The 18,190-nt window shown below is 48.0% G+C and overlaps 9 protein-coding genes across 9 annotated transcripts; 5 read left to right on the top strand and 4 right to left on the bottom strand.

Annotated features, from left to right (window-relative positions):
* Window positions 1–504: 504 nt before the first annotated feature.
* Window positions 505–2,862, top strand: F5147DRAFT_627192 (uncharacterized protein; the record flags this gene model as incomplete). Its single annotated transcript, XM_041432707.1, has 15 exons — window positions 505–542; window positions 592–611; window positions 740–792; window positions 844–893; window positions 949–1,033; window positions 1,085–1,127; window positions 1,188–1,310; window positions 1,364–1,389; window positions 1,439–1,490; window positions 1,546–1,553; window positions 1,600–1,717; window positions 1,771–1,808; window positions 1,862–1,884; window positions 1,936–2,008; window positions 2,064–2,862. The coding sequence occupies 15 exons, from the start codon at window positions 505–507 to the stop codon at window positions 2,502–2,504; spliced, it is 1,191 nt and encodes a 396-aa protein (XP_041298507.1). The 3' UTR covers window positions 2,505–2,862.
* A 146-nt stretch (window positions 2,863–3,008) lies between these two features.
* F5147DRAFT_669397 (uncharacterized protein) lies at window positions 3,009–4,005 on the top strand. Its single transcript, XM_041435456.1, has 3 exons — window positions 3,009–3,142; window positions 3,200–3,459; window positions 3,509–4,005. The coding sequence occupies exons 1-3, from the start codon at window positions 3,058–3,060 to the stop codon at window positions 3,914–3,916; spliced, it is 753 nt and encodes a 250-aa protein (XP_041298506.1). The 5' UTR covers window positions 3,009–3,057; the 3' UTR covers window positions 3,917–4,005.
* Window positions 4,006–7,055, bottom strand: F5147DRAFT_669395 (histidine phosphatase superfamily). The gene is made up of 14 exons (XM_041435455.1): window positions 6,609–7,055; window positions 6,210–6,562; window positions 6,063–6,156; window positions 5,985–6,007; window positions 5,906–5,935; window positions 5,810–5,856; window positions 5,709–5,755; window positions 5,485–5,584; window positions 5,095–5,313; window positions 4,967–5,037; window positions 4,890–4,907; window positions 4,605–4,801; window positions 4,403–4,528; window positions 4,006–4,307 (listed from the first exon to the last, which is right to left on the bottom strand). Exons 1-14 carry the CDS (start codon window positions 6,959–6,961, stop codon window positions 4,063–4,065), a joined length of 1,923 nt encoding a protein of 640 aa, XP_041298505.1. The 5' UTR covers window positions 6,962–7,055; the 3' UTR covers window positions 4,006–4,062.
* A 74-nt stretch (window positions 7,056–7,129) lies between these two features.
* F5147DRAFT_669392 (copper homeostasis protein CutC) lies at window positions 7,130–8,342 on the top strand. The gene is made up of 7 exons (XM_041435454.1): window positions 7,130–7,223; window positions 7,285–7,408; window positions 7,469–7,626; window positions 7,680–7,708; window positions 7,757–7,801; window positions 7,855–7,903; window positions 7,965–8,342. Exons 1-7 carry the CDS (start codon window positions 7,174–7,176, stop codon window positions 8,290–8,292), a joined length of 783 nt encoding a protein of 260 aa, XP_041298504.1. The 5' UTR covers window positions 7,130–7,173; the 3' UTR covers window positions 8,293–8,342.
* Window positions 8,343–9,900: 1,558 nt separating this feature from the next.
* On the top strand, window positions 9,901–12,387 carry F5147DRAFT_669389 (Bromodomain-containing protein). Its single transcript, XM_041435453.1, has 6 exons — window positions 9,901–10,193; window positions 10,292–10,523; window positions 10,571–10,755; window positions 10,805–10,907; window positions 10,961–11,089; window positions 11,137–12,387. The coding sequence occupies exons 1-6, from the start codon at window positions 9,961–9,963 to the stop codon at window positions 12,283–12,285; spliced, it is 2,031 nt and encodes a 676-aa protein (XP_041298503.1). The 5' UTR covers window positions 9,901–9,960; the 3' UTR covers window positions 12,286–12,387.
* On the bottom strand, window positions 12,388–14,412 carry F5147DRAFT_669382 (DHHC palmitoyltransferase-domain-containing protein). Its single transcript, XM_041435452.1, has 10 exons — window positions 14,237–14,412; window positions 14,114–14,189; window positions 13,932–14,053; window positions 13,867–13,883; window positions 13,672–13,820; window positions 13,534–13,619; window positions 13,379–13,478; window positions 13,309–13,323; window positions 13,147–13,261; window positions 12,388–12,960 (listed from the first exon to the last, which is right to left on the bottom strand). The coding sequence occupies exons 1-10, from the start codon at window positions 14,380–14,382 to the stop codon at window positions 12,419–12,421; spliced, it is 1,368 nt and encodes a 455-aa protein (XP_041298502.1). The 5' UTR covers window positions 14,383–14,412; the 3' UTR covers window positions 12,388–12,418.
* A 109-nt stretch (window positions 14,413–14,521) lies between these two features.
* F5147DRAFT_768123 (uncharacterized protein) lies at window positions 14,522–15,528 on the top strand (the record flags this gene model as incomplete). Its single annotated transcript, XM_041440934.1, has 3 exons — window positions 14,522–14,717; window positions 14,770–15,456; window positions 15,509–15,528. The coding sequence occupies 3 exons, from the start codon at window positions 14,522–14,524 to the stop codon at window positions 15,526–15,528; spliced, it is 903 nt and encodes a 300-aa protein (XP_041298501.1).
* Window positions 15,529–15,625: 97 nt separating this feature from the next.
* Window positions 15,626–17,466, bottom strand: F5147DRAFT_254242 (uncharacterized protein). The gene is made up of 3 exons (XM_041428854.1): window positions 17,107–17,466; window positions 16,809–17,053; window positions 15,626–16,744 (listed from the first exon to the last, which is right to left on the bottom strand). Exons 1-3 carry the CDS (start codon window positions 17,240–17,242, stop codon window positions 15,692–15,694), a joined length of 1,434 nt encoding a protein of 477 aa, XP_041298500.1. The 5' UTR covers window positions 17,243–17,466; the 3' UTR covers window positions 15,626–15,691.
* Window positions 17,467–17,480: 14 nt separating this feature from the next.
* On the bottom strand, window positions 17,481–18,144 carry F5147DRAFT_669377 (ACT domain-containing protein). The gene is made up of 3 exons (XM_041435451.1): window positions 17,869–18,144; window positions 17,735–17,810; window positions 17,481–17,681 (listed from the first exon to the last, which is right to left on the bottom strand). The coding sequence occupies exons 1-3, from the start codon at window positions 18,110–18,112 to the stop codon at window positions 17,570–17,572; spliced, it is 432 nt and encodes a 143-aa protein (XP_041298499.1). The 5' UTR covers window positions 18,113–18,144; the 3' UTR covers window positions 17,481–17,569.
* Window positions 18,145–18,190: the final 46 nt, after the last annotated feature.

Genomic DNA, 18,190 nt, shown 5'->3' with positions numbered 1-18,190 from the left:
ACGGGACGATTCTCAAATTCCTGGCGTCGTTTGCACGCGTCGTCGAACACGATTCCCTCGTTTTGTTTTCTGAAATTAGAAATTGCAGAGTTCGGTAACGCTACTCCATTAAGCGGTAGTCGCTGGGCGGAGCGTCTTCAGCACGGCAGATCTACGATATACGGCAAGGTAAAAGCCTGATAGAGTGAAAGGACGCGTGGAAGGGTGATCAATAACTCAGTAAAGGTTGATTCAGCAGCCATTGTCGGTTCCAGCGCGCATGCTTCTGTGACGCTTCGATCGGATTCGGTACTCCCTGTGGTCAACTGGATATGCTGAGCATGGAAAATGCCGGCCCAGTTTGGGACAGGCTTCCTTCTACGTTGCAGTGGCGTCGTCCCCGTACGTATACTACTACTAGCTTACTATTCGCCCGTCCTTGTCCTCATCCAACTTTCCTATTTTCTTTCTTTACTGTCGTCTATCATCCTCATTTTTTTCATCCTCGACCTCCTTCAGCGCGCTATGGGGGAACTGGAAACAGCTCAACATTTTATCTACATGTAGGCTATTTTTCCGACCGGAAAGCTACTCCTAACGCGTTTTCTGCAGCACACAGGTCTACTTTTGCTGTAAGGACTCTGAACTTTGTAAGAAACGCGGTTTTTGCTAACCCCGCTCCCCCCTGTCCACTAGGCATGTGTACGTATTGTAATAAATTGACACTCTTCATCGACAAATTCTTATTACCAATTCGCAGATGCTGTCATTGTCTGGGACTGGGCCGTCAGCTTGCCTAGAGAATGGACTTTTGTAATTTTTTATATTTGCTCTCCGGGTATTCTTACTGACGAGCCCATAAAGATCTGGAAGACTCATTGGACGCCCGTTAAGACTGCATATCTCTTCTGTCGGTAAGTATCGATGTTCAGGCAAATTTTGAATACGACTCACCGCCGCGTTCTTTAGCTACTGGGTTATCGCCGTCGTTCCGTATCTTTTATATGCTTTTGTCACCAACCACACCGAAGCAGAGTGCCAAAGAATTTACAAGGTCAGTAAGGCGCATATATCCCGCAGATTATTTCTCAAACCTCGCCATAAGATTCCTGTCGCATTGGCCATGTGGAACCAAGTCGGGTCCGAATGTCCGTCTTTCCTTACTGTTCTCCCAGTCCCACATATTGATTTCCGGCCGTATATGCCAGCTGTTCTGCTCATTCGTACTTACGCATTTTTCAACCGTAACAACTACCTCCTGGCAGCACTTGTATGTGCGCTAGCTGGTGTCGTCGGGTATCAACTTTTCGTCGATACTTCTGAAATGATGCGTATGTTTCTCGGCAATGATATGGTTTTAATTTTACTCTGACAAAACTACTAGTTCTTCCGTTTGTCACTCCACCCTTTGTAAGTCGCTCTCACAGCTCGAGCGAAAAATCTAAAACTGTTGGTATAGACGGAGGGGCCATGTTTCCCCATTTCTAGGCCCCATTCAGCTCACTTGCTCGGTGAGTTTTCATTCGCGGCTAACTTGTAATATTTCCTTACTTATCGTACTTCCAGGTTTCTTTGTGAGTTTCGCTTTCGTCAACCTTCATCAATCTATAACGTTTATAGATTGCCCCACTTCTGTTCGACACTATCGTTACCGCTATCACTGTCTGGAAAGCATTTGCGATTCGCCGCCGCAGTGGCGGACCAAGTAGCAAACTCATTCAAACTTTTCTTCGAGAAGGTTCGTCATGACTCGTATATCTAACGCACACAACCTCCTAACTCGAAAATCAGGTGTCTTCTACTATATTCTGATCTCTATTGCCAACTTGGTATGCCTGATTTTTATTCCAGGCTTACTCTCGTAAACTAACCATTACTTCAGATCAATGGGATTTTCTACCTTCAGTGAGTGGCCTGGTGATAGCGTGCTCCATCTTTGTTTATATTTATTCACAGACCTCGTCAAGTGATGTCTGCGCTCAACATCCCACTCAGCGTTATGATGGCGCCATTGTTGGCATGTCGTTTGGTATGTTCAATTGCCAACATGCGTATTCAAAAGTATCCTTACTCGTTCTTCTCAGATCCTTGATCTTCGTGAACGTGGCGCAGAGACCGTTTCCCATTCAGAAGGAACGGGTGTTAGCGCATTTGCAACAAAATCCGGTGTAGTTACCTCCCATTCTGGTCACCGTGGAAAGCCTGGCCGCGGACGCCACCGCGGCCCAGGCTCAACCATCGCTTCAAACATTATGTTGAGCACTATAGGGAGCATCCAGCCCGATCTTGAAGCAGCTGAGGTGGAGCTCGACGAGATGCACTTTGAGCTCGGGGTGGGCTATAGTGGAGATAGCACGCGCTCATTGGGTTCGGTGGAAAATGCCACACCAGCTCCCGCCTATAACTCGATCGAGATGGGATTTAGTGCTCGGCCAGGAAGCGCGACTGACGAGAGTGGAGCAGCTGGCATGTCGGCCATCTCAGGGATCAGGATTGACGTAGAGAAGACGACATCCACGATATGAGGATCATATATCCAAATGAGCACCAGCCGGCTCTGCGCTCTCCCATTCAAATTCCCATTTCTGCTCCGGATCGCATTGCATTGCATTGCATTGATTCTAGATTCTCATTGATATCCACGCAAAGGACGGTTCGTGCATTCTGCACTTGCATTTACTAGACTACGCCATGCTGTCTCTCGGAACTCGTGCAGCGCGTACTTACATCAACGTTTAATCATGTACTTTTAGCTTTCCCCGGTCCCGGACTACCCAAGGTTTTCAAGTACATAAAAACACCCCGGGTTTCTACCCGTTTCTGTCTTTCTGTCCATTGATACTCGTTCTGTCTATACCATGTATTTTTGTAACCCAATACGCAACCCATACGCGCCAACTGGCATAGAACATTGCTTGAGCAACTTCACCTTGGCGGCGTTAACCTAAGTGCCCCTGTAATTGCTGAGTCAGATTGCACCCGCTTTAATGGTTCAATTCCGTCGTATGGTCCGAGTGTTCTTAAGAAGGGTCACGTTCTCCGCAAGTTCTCATCCGCAGTTGTCGCTTTCCCTCATGTATGACTTGTACAACAGTGCGAACGATGAGCAGTGTTCGCATATTCAATCTGCTTGATCTACCGCAAGAAATCATCCTTCATATTCGTAAGTCACCGTAATACTGTGACTCCCCTGATACGTTAACCGGTACATGAATCATAGTGTCATTTCTGGATCTGCCCGACCTCGCAACTCTCTCCAAACTCCATGAATATCTCGCTCTTTTGGCAGCTGACCCAGTGCTGCATCTCATACGACTCCGAGTAGTCGCACCATCACGCGTCGGCCACTCCCTATTTGCGCGAAGCCCTCACGGTGCCTTGCTCAGACCAACCATGACGGACCTCGTGCATAGATATGTCATCCGCGGACACAATATCGAAAGAAGATTGCGCATGGGCTTGTATATCTACACAGAACACGTAAGGAAGCATCTAGACTCTGCTCGGTGACGCTGACAACTACATGCAGTCTGTGGATCAGTACGACATTGGTCTAAGACTACAACGCGAACGTACTGCTCATATCATTGCTTCTCATCTTCGGAGACGTGCGCCTGCACCTGTTGGCCTCAAGTTGTTGTATCATTCTGGTATTCTGCCTGACGTCGAATCGTCGTTGCTCTCAATTTCGCGGTCTTTGTTACCTGTGGTCAGAAAGCTCAAGTGGTCCATCCAGCGAGACAAACTGGCTAACGAGGTGCGAGGATTGAGTGGTGCCCTTGGATCGGGGAACTCAGCACTTCCGTTGACCGGAAGCTTGGCTGCTTGGATTGAGCTGAAAGGGCAAGGTGTTGTACAGGACTGTGAACGGGTACGCCTTGCGCTATGCCCGGATGTGCGTAGGATGGTGAAGTTTTATGAGAGCTTGGGACACTGAACTTGATTTGTTATCTTATGTTCTTTACTTCATGTTACCATAGACAGTGTGTATTAGGCATGGCTGAATTTAACAACAGTATTATGTATGCACAGCGCAGCAAAACTCTTGTCTCAACACGTCCTTCCGTCTAACTGTGACTTGTTCTATGCCTGAGGTGCGTCCCCCATTGTTGAATTCCACGCACTGCCCGGGGGTACCTCCCAGTCTCCATGACATCCCCACGCCCAGTCTGTCTTCCGGATTGTCTCCTGCTGAGCTTCAATGAACGCGGGGAGTGGGCACATTCCGTTGTCATCGTACGGGCAGGTGCGAATCCCATGGAGAGGGACAACACCATCGTTGATGATAATTCGGATCTGGGGTTCCGGGGTAGCTGCGCAGGAGAGGACTGAAAGGTAGGTACGGAACCGTAGGAGCATCGTGGAAGAGAACAAAAAGTAGCTTAGCAAATCTCCAAGAAGAAATAAATCACAAGTGGCTCACGCTGGAACTGCACATTAGTTGCGAAAGGTGCGATATCTGCGGAACGGAATGAACGGTCTTTGGGGATATGGTCAGCAGGGAGAGGACCGCTTGCTGCGAGCGTGCTCAAGTTGAGCGCTGTTATAACTGCACGCCGGTAACCGATCAGCCATCAACGTGGGCAAGTACAATACTGCATGGTACGATATACAAGAGCACATACCATTGAGGACAACAACTTCATGTGTAGCATCTACATAGAGAGCATGATCTAGCGGGAAAGTCTCAGGCGTGTGAAGTGTGGCGTTAGTGCTACTGTTGTGGGTTGCGATCGGAGTATGGGTAAGTCGCGCGACAAGCTCTTGGAGGTAGCCGACACCCTGGACGCGAGCAACAGGTGAACCGAAAGCAGAGTCATACCTACGAGTTTGGGGCACATCACAGTCCGAGCAGTCGGAGAAAGAACATGATTAGTAAAAAACCTACAGACACAGGCGCATGTGCTGACCAGAATATCAAATCAAGCCTATAATAACGCATAAGTGACGGTTAGTATGTGAGACAAAAATGGGAAACACGACATACGAATAATTGAATCCCTCCCACTCTTCTTCCGTGAAGAGATCACAGAATTTGGAGTAACCGAGGGCAACAGTCTATCAATAATACAGTCAACCACAACAGAAAGGACGTTCCACTACAAGTGGGCGTACCTCATAGGCACACATTTGCATCATTTCGTACACTTCCTCTCCGGTCCAATCGAACTCACCCTGCAGACCATCCTTTCCGATCATCGCCCTTGACAGTCGTTCCCGGGCTTCGGCCAAGAAGTGGGAAACCCATTCTTTGACGTAGGGCAGTGAGCGGTTCGATTTACTCGGGACCCTGGCATTCGGGCAGGTCTCGTAGGGAGCGAACGTGTTGTTAAACTGACAAAGTATATCATAGTGAGTACTACGTCGGTTAACGAGGTGCAATGGGAAGAGAAAAAACTGGATAAGAAGAGATACCGGAAGAGGACAAAGGAAATTCAAATTGTTAACAGCACGAGGTAACGAGACGACAAAACAAATATAACAAGATACAAGAAAATGACTCACTCCGTTAGCTTCTATCGTAATCAACTGTTGATACTGCCCCTCAAAAGGGTAGCCGAAGAATCCAATGGCAAAATTGAGTGCTGAAGCAAGCATACGGTCCCTGCATGTTTAACCGTTTAGTTTACGATCGGAAAGAGGAAAAATGCAGGGTGAAAGAATTAACAAAATCGAGTAAAGAAAATAGGTAGTGTCATGGTACTGATAAAGTAAATTACATCACTTACTGAGACTCTGTCCGGAATACAGGAATCGTATTTGTCTCCGTAAAGTTCTAGCATTTCTTCGTTATCATGCAATTTTGGTAGCACGGGGAAAGCAAACAGACCTTGAGTAAGAAGCCGTACTTGAGACGCATAGATACGCCAAGGTCAACTATATGTGCACGATGAGAGCCTTTCAGGAGATTAGAAAATGGACACACATAATTGTTGTCGGCCAAAGGGAGTAAGCACTGTTTGAAGAGTGAACATCGCATATTACTGTACTTATGAAGCTCATACCTTCCTCGCCTAGCTTGTAAGTCCTATGCACAGGCCTTTATGAGATAAAAGTCGAGAGAATAGAGCAGGACACCTTACCATTCGTTCAAGAATGCTAGTTTCCCAGTCGCCTCCCATTGCGACGCACTCTCGTGTAGACGGGCAGCAAACTTGGCAGGACCACCGTAATTCGCTGTTGACAGTAGTACGTTACTATCAGTGTTGTAAAGGAAAGAAAATACGCACCCCACTCGGTCGGATAACGGGCACCGTGACGGTGAAGTAAATGAAGGCCAGTAACAACACATCCAGCAGGGGGCTCTGCTGTGTCATTGACGCCGAATGCTCCACGGGGAACGCTGTACCACGGAGAAAGGTTGCCCCAGCTTCGGAAAAGGTTAAAAGGACGATCAGATTTATAGTGTTCGCGGGATTCTTCCTCTTCTTCTTTCACATCGTCACCATGCGTAGAGTGGATGTGCTCGTAGATATCTGGAGGTGCCACAAGTTGAGCTGCGCCAGTCTGCAAAGGGAGGGAGGGCGCAGTTGCGATGAGGCCGGGCTCTGCGCCAGTAGGAGTAGCACCTGGATACCCGACACTGCAGGTTAAGTCAGTTTTGTTCAACTAGCTTAAATGAAGCGCACCTTGTGGGGAAGAGGTCAGGAAAAGCATTGGTAGGGGCTACGGGCGGGAATTGGTGCACTTCCGTAGAACCAACATACGGGGGTGCTTGCACCCTTACGTCGTTTCCCAGTGGTGGTGGTCCAGCAATACCTGAGACGTCGAGCAGGAAGCGTGCACCGATACATAAAGCGGCACCTCCGACGAAGGCATACACAAGGTGTACAAGGCTATACCGTGGCGTACTGATAGTACTAGTTGTGGGTGAGTATGATTCCGTAGGCAGGAGTAATTCGCGTTCTGGCTCAACAAGTACGTCGTCGTATGCGCCGTATTTTGCTTTTGAGCCAGCCTCAACGTCCTGGTTGGACCCCATTCAATCTATTGATATTAGACTGTCTTTCTCCTGTGTGATTCGTCTAGGAAAAACTATTAAGTACGTCGTGGGCCAATTGTGATGGACCGTGAACAGAAAGGCATGCCAGTTCACACCATGGTCAATTTTCGATTACATAAATTTCCAATTAAGATTAAGTGCGCGGGACTAGTATTTACCATTACTACAGCCATAATATTGCTTTCCTGTTCATGCCCTTAATTCTCGAAGTCTGTGTTGACTCGACTGAGTCTGCTTTGGCGTGAGTGCGAATCCTTGCATTTCGATTGCAAGAGCAGCTGATCACTGTTGGTCACTTTCAGAGCCGTTGATGCAGGAGCGGATCGTCTTGAACTCTGCAGCAATCTAGGTCTTGGCGGAGGAACTACTCCCAGCCTTGGTCTGTTGAGAGCTATTCGAAAGGTGGCACCTATAGTTCCGATCATGGTAACTGACATCACGGTTATCTGAGCCTTTATCTCGCTACTGACGAATTTGCCCCACTAGATTATGATCAGACCTCGGACTGGTGACTTTGTGTACACTGAGGCTGAATTTGATGTGATGGTCGAGGATATACGTTATTTTAGAGAGAATGGCGTTCAAGGCGTTGTGTTTGGCGTTCTCACTCCTGAAGGAGATGTGGACGTGGCCCGTACTCGGCGGTAGACCTTCTTATTGTGCTCCCGAAGCCCTAGAGCGCCAACGTTCATTCTAGTCTTGTCTCAGAAGCTTTGCCTCTACAAGGTAATGTCAACTGTTTATCATTCTTTTTTCCCGGGCTCATTGATGTAGTCTGTTTTCACCGAGCATTTGACATGACTCGTGACACGAAGAATGGCAAGCCAAAATATAGTTTTAGTTGTTGAGCTTGTGCTGATTGTCTACTGTAGCATGGCACCAGTTGTCCCAAATCGATGGACTCACCCGCATCCTGACGAGGTAAGCGTTACAAATATACAAGGTAGCTGATTCCAAGTCGATGTCTGACGCTTCTTCCAAGCGGTCAGGGCACGACCGCCACCTCAGCTAATTCTCTCGATGTCTTAAAGGATCTACTTGACCTTACAAAATACCAGGATACACGCATCGAAATACTTCCAGGGTCTGGCATTAATTCATCCACCGTCGGCGCTTTATGCCAGGCGTTGCTGCCCCATGGGCTACGTGAAGTGCATATGAGTGGTGGACATTGGACCGATGGAGCCTCGATTTGGCGTCGAGACGGAATGGGCATGGGCGTCGGCGGAGCTAGTGAATGGGGAATTTGGCGGACAAACGCAAGCGCAATCCGTGCAGTCAAAGATGTCATCGATTCCTTTAAAGTATGATAATTAGGTTTATTGAACGGGAATTTTGAACTTTCTCATTTACATACTCATTCGAGCTGATGCAGGGATCAGCCAGGATCAGTCAGTCGCTTCTCCGCGGGATCCGCCTGGCTTCAGGTGTGCTACTGCAATGCATCCCGTTCATGATCGATTGATCCTCTGTCGTGAACTCATGAGTGATGCGACTCGTCACGAAGACATATCATTGTCGCAACGCTGGGATCGATGGTGGCTTCGGGTATGCTATTTCAGCACATCCCGCTCATCATTTGTCCTGTAACAACAATCTCCAACTTTACGAAGTAGAGCTGATCACGGGGAAAATGACTTACATGCTATGGAGGTGGAAAATAGGCCGCGTCTGCGAAGGCACGTCAGCAGTTTTCCCCCATCTCCTTCCCCACACTTGGCCTTTGAAGTCCAGACACATACAAGATACTGTGACTGGACGAAATAAACTCAAAGGGCAACCCCTGGGTGGAAATGGGCGACTGCATGCAGCAACCAAACTGTTGGAAGTGCTCTGACTCGTCACGGAATTGCAGCAGCAGCGAGCCGCCAATGCTCGACTCTGCCAGATCATTCACGTCCCGAATTCCACTCAACGGTTTTGACGTTCATGTGAGTAGAGAATCTGATTAAAATTGGGAATCTTCTTCTAATTAGTAGCGTTTCCTCGGTATAGTCTGCTCCGAAGTCAAAACAGAGTTAACCTACGAGATATACTTAGATGTAACTTTTCTTAGATTTCTAGGTATTATAAAGTCCTTGGATCTCGAACTCACTCCCCGAACATAATCCACTTTCTCTGACAATACGTCTTTGTCACTGCAGCCTGCTCCAACAGTAAAAATATGGTGGAGTAATGCCATATTCCTTGCGTTGCTGCAGTCATATGCGTCTACTTGAGACCTCCTACAACAGTTCCCAGAGAGACCTTGCTCTTGGCATTCCTCTACTGGCAACTTGCTGATTTTGGTAAGATCAACTCCGTGCCTCTGGCTTCATAGAAAAGACTCGCGGTTTCGCCAAGAGTTACAATTGGCTGTCATAGGCTTTGATCACACCGTGCGTTCAGAGCACATGTGTATGTGCGTGTCATATTGGCTGCTCTCGGGTGCAGTGCGTTTTAAGGGTCAATCAAGGTGAGGGCTCCGTTGAAATTGACGTCGTGTTGATGATTTCAATAAACGGGCGCAGTGGTGGTGTGTATATGAACATTGTACATGTCGTTCTGATCTCGAGCAATTTCGCCAGACAAGGGGAGCAACTTTACTTCGAGACCACTTGAGAATAGGCATAGACAACAATGGGAAAGAGAGATAGATATATTCTTCGTGGGCCCGGGCATTCGGAGATAGGCTGAACAACCATGCGGCGAAGCGCGATATGCGCGAGATACGAGTTGCAAGAATTAGCGACAAAAGTCCGCTTCGCCGTTAGATATTAGTGTAATGATTGAACACTTTTATCCATCTAGATCGTGCACAATATTTGGCAGGGTCCCGTAGTAAGATCACTCCTTCGGTTCGCAACGCCGCCAGTCAATCACGTGACTCCAAAGTCCATTTTCGTCTTGGTTGAGCGTCCGAGACTATACAAGCTGAAGTTCGCCGTTATTTCCTTCGGTATCCGGTTTTTTGGGCCAGAACCGACAACCACGACTGTATGACGATGATGAAGAGAGATATTGGACAATTGTCGAATTATGATGACGCTGACGGCTCTCGAACAAAGCGACAAAAGCAAGTTGGAGCGTCATCTGGCCAAGCCGCCACAGGAACCGCGACAAATGGAGACATTCAGATGGATACTGGAGAAGGTAGCAGTTCTGGTGTAGCTGGTTTGAAAGAGCAGGGAACAAAGTTGTGGCAGATGTTGAAAGACGTGGTCAATAAAGAGTGAGTAACAAACCCAACTTGAGCTCAGACGCAATCACAGCCGCCCCAAACCATTTTCCTTTCTGATCTCGCTAACATTTCTTCCGTGTATCACACAGAGGTTACATATGCTCTCCAGCGTTCATGCGCTTGCCCTCAAAGCGCCATTATCCTGATTATTATGTCTACATTCAACAACCTATTTGCTTGGACGATATCAAGCAGAAAATAGATGACGGCTTATACAACTCTCTCGATGATATCAGACAAGATTTCGACCTCTGTTTTTCAAACGCCAAAAAGTACAATCAGAAGAACAGTCAAATCTGGCTCGACGCCAAATTCATGCTGGTGAGTGCCCTTTATCCTATGTTCACCACATGTTCAACCTTGGGCAGAAATTTGTAAATAAGGAGTATACGAAGATGACAGGAAAGAAAGTCAAGAAGAATAGCGACGGAGACGACGATGAGGACAAGCCTGCTGACGGTGGAGACAGCGAGAAGAAGAACAAACAGCCTAACTTGACTCGACTCTTGAAAGCTAGATTGCAGAAGGTTGTCGATAAAGCTGACGAAGAGACGTGAGTCCACCTTCCTTCGTCTGCAACTTACTTCTGATTCAAGTGACAGACATCGTGTGCTCTCTAACGTTTTCATGGAGATGCCGTCGAAGAAGGACTATCCAATGTATTACACACAAATTAAACGTCCCATGTGCTTAGAGACCATTTTTGTAAGTCGCACATACTTTGACGACTCTGGAGTATGTGTTCACGACATTACTAGAAACACCTGAAGCGCAAGGAATATCAAACCTCTCTAGACTTCGCAAATGATGTCGAGCTTGTGTTCTCTAACGCTCTCGAGTTTAATCAAGACCACAGCCAAATCTGGGAGGATGCGATCATTCTTCGAGTGAGTGTCACATACCCCGAGTAGTATTCTTATTCATACGTCAACAGGATTACTTCCGTCAACTCATGTCCGACATGCCAGAGCCGCACGGGCTACCACAGTACGCGAAGCCTCCAGCAAAGATCAAATTAAAAGTTCCGGGCACGGGGGCTGCGACTGCCGGACCTTCTACGACTGTCGCTTCTTCGTCAACCAAACCACAAGAGAAAGAGGGTGTTACTGGAGGATCACTAACGTTACGCCTTCCTGCAAGTGGCGGAAATGCCAAGAGTTCAGCCCAATCCTCGATCAATCAGCTGCCACCTGGAGCTGGAGTACCTATTCCAACGACTAAACCTGTGCAAGGCTCAAAACCTATCGCTGCACCTGTACCTAAACCCGCACCTGCACCCCAACCGTCTGTCGCTGTAGCTCCTCCTGCTCAAGTCCCTACTCCTTTACCGACACCAGCAGTGCAAGTGGCGCAAACGAAAGCTGCACCATCGCCACAAGTTTCCACACAGCCATTGCAGTATCAGCCAACGGCAGCTAAGCCCCAGTATTATCCCAATGCCACCTACCACCAATACACCCACCCGGCTCCGACTCCTCCGACACCCGCAATATCATCTTCCGCAGTACGAACACAGCCAGCGCCTCAGGTCCAGACGTCTCAATCGGTTTCAAGATCACCTGCACCTGTACTGGTTGGACATCGAGCACTCAAGGGTGTTTTCTTGATAACTAAGCCTCGCGGCAGACCCCTCTGGCTTGATCATCGTGATGGAGTCAAATCCTGGGCGATACGACTTGGCCAGGACGAGAAATCGATCTCTGTCGCAGAGATCAGATTCTTTGGAGATGATGATGAAACCGGAGATGAGGAAGGCGATGGAAACGATGAACAGCCAGACGATGAGGAAGAGGAGGAAGAGCCGAGCCCCAGGAAACGTGGTCGTGGCCGCCCGCCCAAGAATCCGAAAGCAAAAGCCAAGGCGTCTGCACTAGCGAAGAAAGCCGAACAGAAGAAAGCTCAGAACGCGTCCACGCCTCAACAGGAGAGCATATTGATCAACCTTAATGGTACTCCTATGAACGAAAAGCTTGAGGATGGCGTGTGGAATATGGACCTTCAAGTTGGTTCGAATGTCTTGGAAGTTGGTGAGAAGAATGGATACGTGTGGAAAGTGTACTTGGACAGAGTTTCCATCATATAGCGGTTGTACTTGTCGGCCCCCATTTTTAGATTCCAGCCTTGATCTACCCGTATTCTCTATTAATCGTGCTTGTAATACAATACGCAGTCCGTTTCCAAAGAGTCTCTAGTGATTGATAAAAGTTTAACACTGATCATCGTAATGCAAGAGGAACGTCATCATCCGACATTGTCCTAACAGTCCCGACCTCCCCAGATGGTTCATCGATATGCTCCCCAAACTCATCCTTCTCAAAATCGTCGTCACTAGTCTCTAGAGTGTGCTCAGGTTCATACACTTGGTATCGGCCAGCCTCATTAATCCGGTCCTGCACGTATTCTTGTAACATCTGCTCCCGATTTACGGGGCGCACCTCGTACCCCTCCGAGCCCCGACGTACCCTGATAGCTCCGGAGTATCCCTCTTCTGAGTAATCTGAATCATTGCCAGGGGAATACGGTCGTCCAGAATGGGTATCAACTTCAGGAACCTCGTAATCTAGATGGTAAGGTGGTAAAACAGAGACAGGATCTTGTGTGGATTTATGCCGATTACCATTGACACCACGTAGTTGACTATTTGATGGACGTAGATTGGGATTAACATCCCCATTCTCGTATGTCCATGGACTGTCAGGGAGCTTGAAGGGTGGTTGGTTAGCCAAAGCCGGATCTCGAGGAGGCCAGTTATGATGTTCTATATCAATAGGATCAGTCAGCGGGGCGCCGCATCAAGCATAATGACGCAGCTGCAATGAGTGTACTGACACGACAGAACGAGGACGTAAGAGGACAATGACAGCTACCAGATGTAACAGTCATGGTTCCAAATCGTTCACTCTCCTTCGGCGCCCCTGTGCTGCAGCTTGTTCATTCCACTCACCATCAGCAACTGAAAGCTGGTATCTAAGCCCAGTTCCAGGAGGGGCGGTTGGACAACACCACAAAAGTGGATTGTTTCCGAGAATTGAAGCAATATTGCGCCTCACGCCGAGGTTCTGCGTTACATCAGTAATTTGTTTGTCGACATGAATCAAATACTTGCATATGGAAACTTGACCTGTAGGCGATACAATTGGTTAATTTTCTATAGCTTACTTAGAGGAAAGGTTTACCTCTTCAATTTTACCATGCCTTCGTAGCATTGCAGCTTTATCTTTCTCCCAGCCTTCAATAGTCGTGGTATTGCCCATCAGACTATGGAAATGATAAAGACTGTATAGTCACGGTGAGTGAACTGCGCTTCTGCATGTAAAGTAGTACACAATACCTAAAACCTCCAACTACGAGGATCACGGGGACGGCGAAAACGTAGTTTAATATGATAAAGATGAGTTCGGCACCCGTTGGCTGGTCCTGAGTTGCTCCATGTTCAGTTACAGGTTCAATACTTCGAGAGAAAACTCACATGGTACCATCTCCCAGATGTGACCATGACTCGGTATGAGACCATAGCGAGGTGATACGAGCAAGTAACGTCCACGTAAAATAGAAAACGAATAAAGTGTCCATAATTGAAATAACCGATGCAGTTGTTTGTCCAAGGACAATGGTGGTCTGTGGTAGTCAGAATATGAAGAAAACGGTACCCGAAAGTGCTTACCCATTCTCAGTACGCATCTACTGAGCGGTCAGCATCGCAATAATTCACTGACAGCTCCTACTTACCTGTTGCATTGTTTGCAATGATGGGACCTTGGAGGCTTGAACTTTTGGCAGGTACGGCAAAAGCGAGGGGAGCCTGTCAGTCTTTTAACCTCGTACCCTTCGCTTGATTGCGTGTCCGGTTTCTAGAGAACAGTGTCATCAATCAGAATGACTGCGGCTGAAAGCCTGAACCTTCGGCGTACCCATCCATCCGGAACCTCCCCAGGGTCAGTAACTATGCATAGGTAGTAGTTCCATAGTAGCGATATAGCAAGAACACTATTGGAGCGTAAATTTCAAAGTATATCCAGACTGATGAAGCTCACTTGAATGGGAAGAGAAGAGTTATGAGCTCTACGGACAGCTCACGCCCATACCATGGCCATATGATGTAGACCTGGCAAGTTAAGACAGGAAAAAGAATAAGAAACAGCACGAAGCCAATGGCAATGCGCCCCAAGATGGGGTGCATATCTTGGTGTGAGGTCGAACGAGATGCGTGTAATGTTGTGAGCTTTCCAGTTTCCACTGTGGGTCAGGGTTCCGAGAAAGGAAATTTACCAGGTAGTGCTCAGTTTCACTGGCAATTCAACTGCTTTTGCTCTTTCATCATGCAGCATTCAAGGGCTCTTGCTAGGCTCTGCAATCCAGGACGCTGCTACAAGCAGGGAGCTCAGTCATACTCCACGAATAGTCCATTTGCATCTTTTATTTCAGATGTAAAAATTCCAGAGTCAGTGGCAGCTTCTGTAGAAGAAGCGCGTCGGAGTGCCCCGAGACTTAGTTCATTGGGAGACATAGAAATTCGTGCGTAACTTCTACTCGATCCGCAATATATGACACTGAACAGTGATTTTAGCCTCGGTCGTTCCATCATCCACCACTTCTCTGTTCGCTGCACGTGCTGCTCAGAGGCAGAAGAGGCAGTTGACTGAAGCTGCGCCCAAAAAGGTCGAGGCTAAAGTTGTACACACACCGAAACCAACTTCGCTGCTATCTAGAAGGTCTCAAATAATCCCGAAAGACGAGGAGAGACGTCCCAATGATGGACCCTCGAACCCGCAGACTGCCGCCGCTCACCCTCGTCCGAGACGGCCCCTTCCTGCGGAGACTACTAGGTCAGCACCAGCAGAAATGCGCACAGACCGGCGAAGGGAAAGTCCAAGGGTTCCAAAGCCAAGCCGTGCTGTTAAGCCTACATCTCCTGTCAAGGATCTCAATGAAACCGACACACCCGCTCCGCCAGCATTGCATGTTAGCTTCAACAACACTGACTTGTCGGAGCTGTTCAGTTCACCGGCCCTCATTCCCTATGTCGCTCAACCATCAATTGCCCAGTCACGCATTGACTCTCGGGTGCAACTTCTGAAAGAACGTGCCGGCGATTACTCGCGATATCTTCCGGAGAACATTGAAACCACAACTCAGACGCCAGGGTCAATAGATTACGCGAAATTGATTTTGGCTCGTAGGAGAGAAGTTGGATTAAGGCCGAGACGCGCCGCCGTGGAGCTCATGCATCAAGCAGGACTTAGTCCCACGCCAGGTATGCGAGACTTCACTATGTTCAAGGCAAAAACTCAACCAGAACTTTGCAGTCCCTGCAATTTCATCGTAACCATGATCAGCTCCATTCATACTGAAATTTGATCCATCGAAGCCAGAAAAATATGACCACTACTAAATACATGCCCGGGGACAAAATTAGCCATAAGTTACACCAGAAACAGTCGTCGAAGTATAATATATATCATGAAAGTGCATGAGGGAATGATTAAGGATCAAACGGGCACAACACCATTCATCCCCGGCCGCTCCTCCGCAATAATTACAGGTTCTGGTGTGCGACCCGCCCAATCGAACACATGATACCGGAGATGGGGAGGGACTATCCATTCAGGAAGTTCGAAGTCCCTAAGTTCCTCAATCTCTTGTGGTACTTTTGCGCCAAACGCAGTCACATGCCTATGCGTTTTACGAGCTGTTGGCGCAGATGAGGCACGGATAGCAGCCTGCATGAGAACGCATGGTTCTGGCTTTGGCGCCAGTGCGTGGTGCGAAGGGCGTGGTGCATGATGTTCTGGAGTAGAGTGTGGAGAGTATGCCTCATCGAGATGTGACGGTCTTGCGCGTTTGTGCGGGCGTTCGGATTCGACGGACTCTGTATCAGAAGAGGCTCTAGATATTGGTTTTGCTGGAGACATTCTAGATACCGATTTGGACTTGGATGGTGAAGAAGATAATAAATAAGCTGTGGGCTTGGATGCTGGGGTGCTGGATACTGATGGGGAAAAGCTTGACTGTTTTGGCATCTTGATTTTCAAGACAAGCGAAGTGTTGACTTTGGCAGGTGAAATGGCGGCGGAAGCTCGCCCATTGACGATCGACTCCTCTTGCGGGCGGATGTCGGAGGAAGGAGGGATATTGACGCTACTCTGCCTGCTCGCTTTCTTCTGATCGAAATAGTTCTTCTTGTCTGACGGTAACAGTGTGCGATACCGATCCTCCAGGATAGAAGCTACCTCAAGCATCTCCTGCCGTCGCCTCTCCCCCTCGTTACACACGGCTGTGCCGTCAGCGTGAATTTCCGAACAACTCGAGTGTTGGCCGTCTTCGATCTGAACTACACCAGCTGGTAGGGGGAAAGATGCTGCAGGTAATCCGAGGAATGCACTTCCGTCCATCGCCCTCAGCTGTTCTATCCTCTCCTTGAGCTTGTACTGCTCATGCTTCAGCTTCTCCTTTTCACGGAGACGCTGACGTTTTTCAAACGTCTCGTACTTCCGATGGCGCTTTTCATATACAGCATCAGAGGTATCTGCCGACTCAGGGAGCTAAATAGAGATAATTTATGGTATGAGCTTATGTCAAAGTTTGAGACTCGTGTTTTCAACGCACCTCCGCAGAAATTCTCGGTCTGAATCTACCCCCAACGCTAGCATCCTCTGTCAAAGTAGTGAATTCAGGTGTTTGAATGATCTGTTGTTCTCGATAAGCTTGAATAACATCTGGTCTGTCGAAATAGCGTTGATTTGCATGACTATTGAGTCCGAAGTCAGTCGAGGATGAGGGTTGGGGTACGAGGACAGAATTTGTGGTCAACAAGAACTGCGTATTTGCGGGAATGAGCGGTTCATTTTCGACTGCCAAAAGTATGTTAGTATATGAACTGGTAGAACAAAAAAGCGCAACGAACATCTTCGTCTCTGCGCGTCCAATATCATGAGGTCAACATCACAGCTTCCTATTCCAGGACCACCACGGCGTGAGCGGGAGGGAAGGACACGTTTCTGCCGAGACTTTAGAGTTGAATATTCGGATGAATCTGCCATAGGAAGTCCTAGCTCCCAGCTGTACTAGTCGCCAGTACTTTCGAGAGTAGCAACAGCAGTGCACTCGAGCTAGGTTATCGCTAGTCTCAGACTTCTAGACTTCTGCCTGTACCAAATGTTGCAGGTCTCCAGCTCCCAGAGTTTACGAGAGAAGTCCGTGAAGCGATCGAGAAGAAACGGACATGTACTAACATGGACCGAGAACTTGAGAAACAAAACTTTCTTTCTTTGACCAAGCGAAGTTCATGCCATCAATTTTACAATCCACACTTTATGTTTTTATGCAAATCTCGCGTTAACTATCGTCTTCAGCTTAATGTCCCTAGACTATGCGTCTCGTGGAACTTGAGAATTTTCTCGAAACCTCCAGCCATCTTCGGTTAGTGCTGTAACGGCAGCATCGGCCTTTTCTTTGGGCACCAGAACATAATCGGTATTCCTATGAAGGGATAAGCATCACACAGGTGGATCATATCTGCTACGTGCGCTAACCATGTCGAAACTGCGAACACCGGAACATTAGCATCTCTCAGCGGCGTCGTGAAATTACAGATTACGCCAGTCAACCCTGTTAGCCAGCGAAGATTAGATCGTCTTTCCGTCACTAACAAATGTAGAGAAGACACCAAAATTCATGGGCCCTGCTATCTTGATGCATCTCCATTCGCCATCGTCGTCGACAGCTTCACCAACCACGGAAATTTCTTCTCCTGTTCTGGTGATGGAGAAGACCCCTTGAGTTTGTTGAGCAGCATTCAGCCCGCTGGTAATTGCAGCTGGAACGCCTGCATCTACTGGAAACTGCTTAACGAAGAAGGTCTGAGCCAGTAGTTCAAGTTCCAGACTCGGGTGATTGAAGGGTGGAGGCATGTTATCACTAGATAGTCTATCGACACAATCGAAGTCCGAAACGATCGAGAACCCATGTACAATTATAGATTTTGCTTG

Source organism: Suillus discolor, assembly GCF_016758755.1.
Source record: "Suillus discolor strain FC423 chromosome Unknown F5147scaffold_4, whole genome shotgun sequence".
NCBI lineage: Eukaryota > Fungi > Basidiomycota > Agaricomycetes > Boletales > Suillaceae > Suillus > Suillus discolor.
This window is presented reverse-complemented; position numbering and strand designations above follow the sequence as displayed.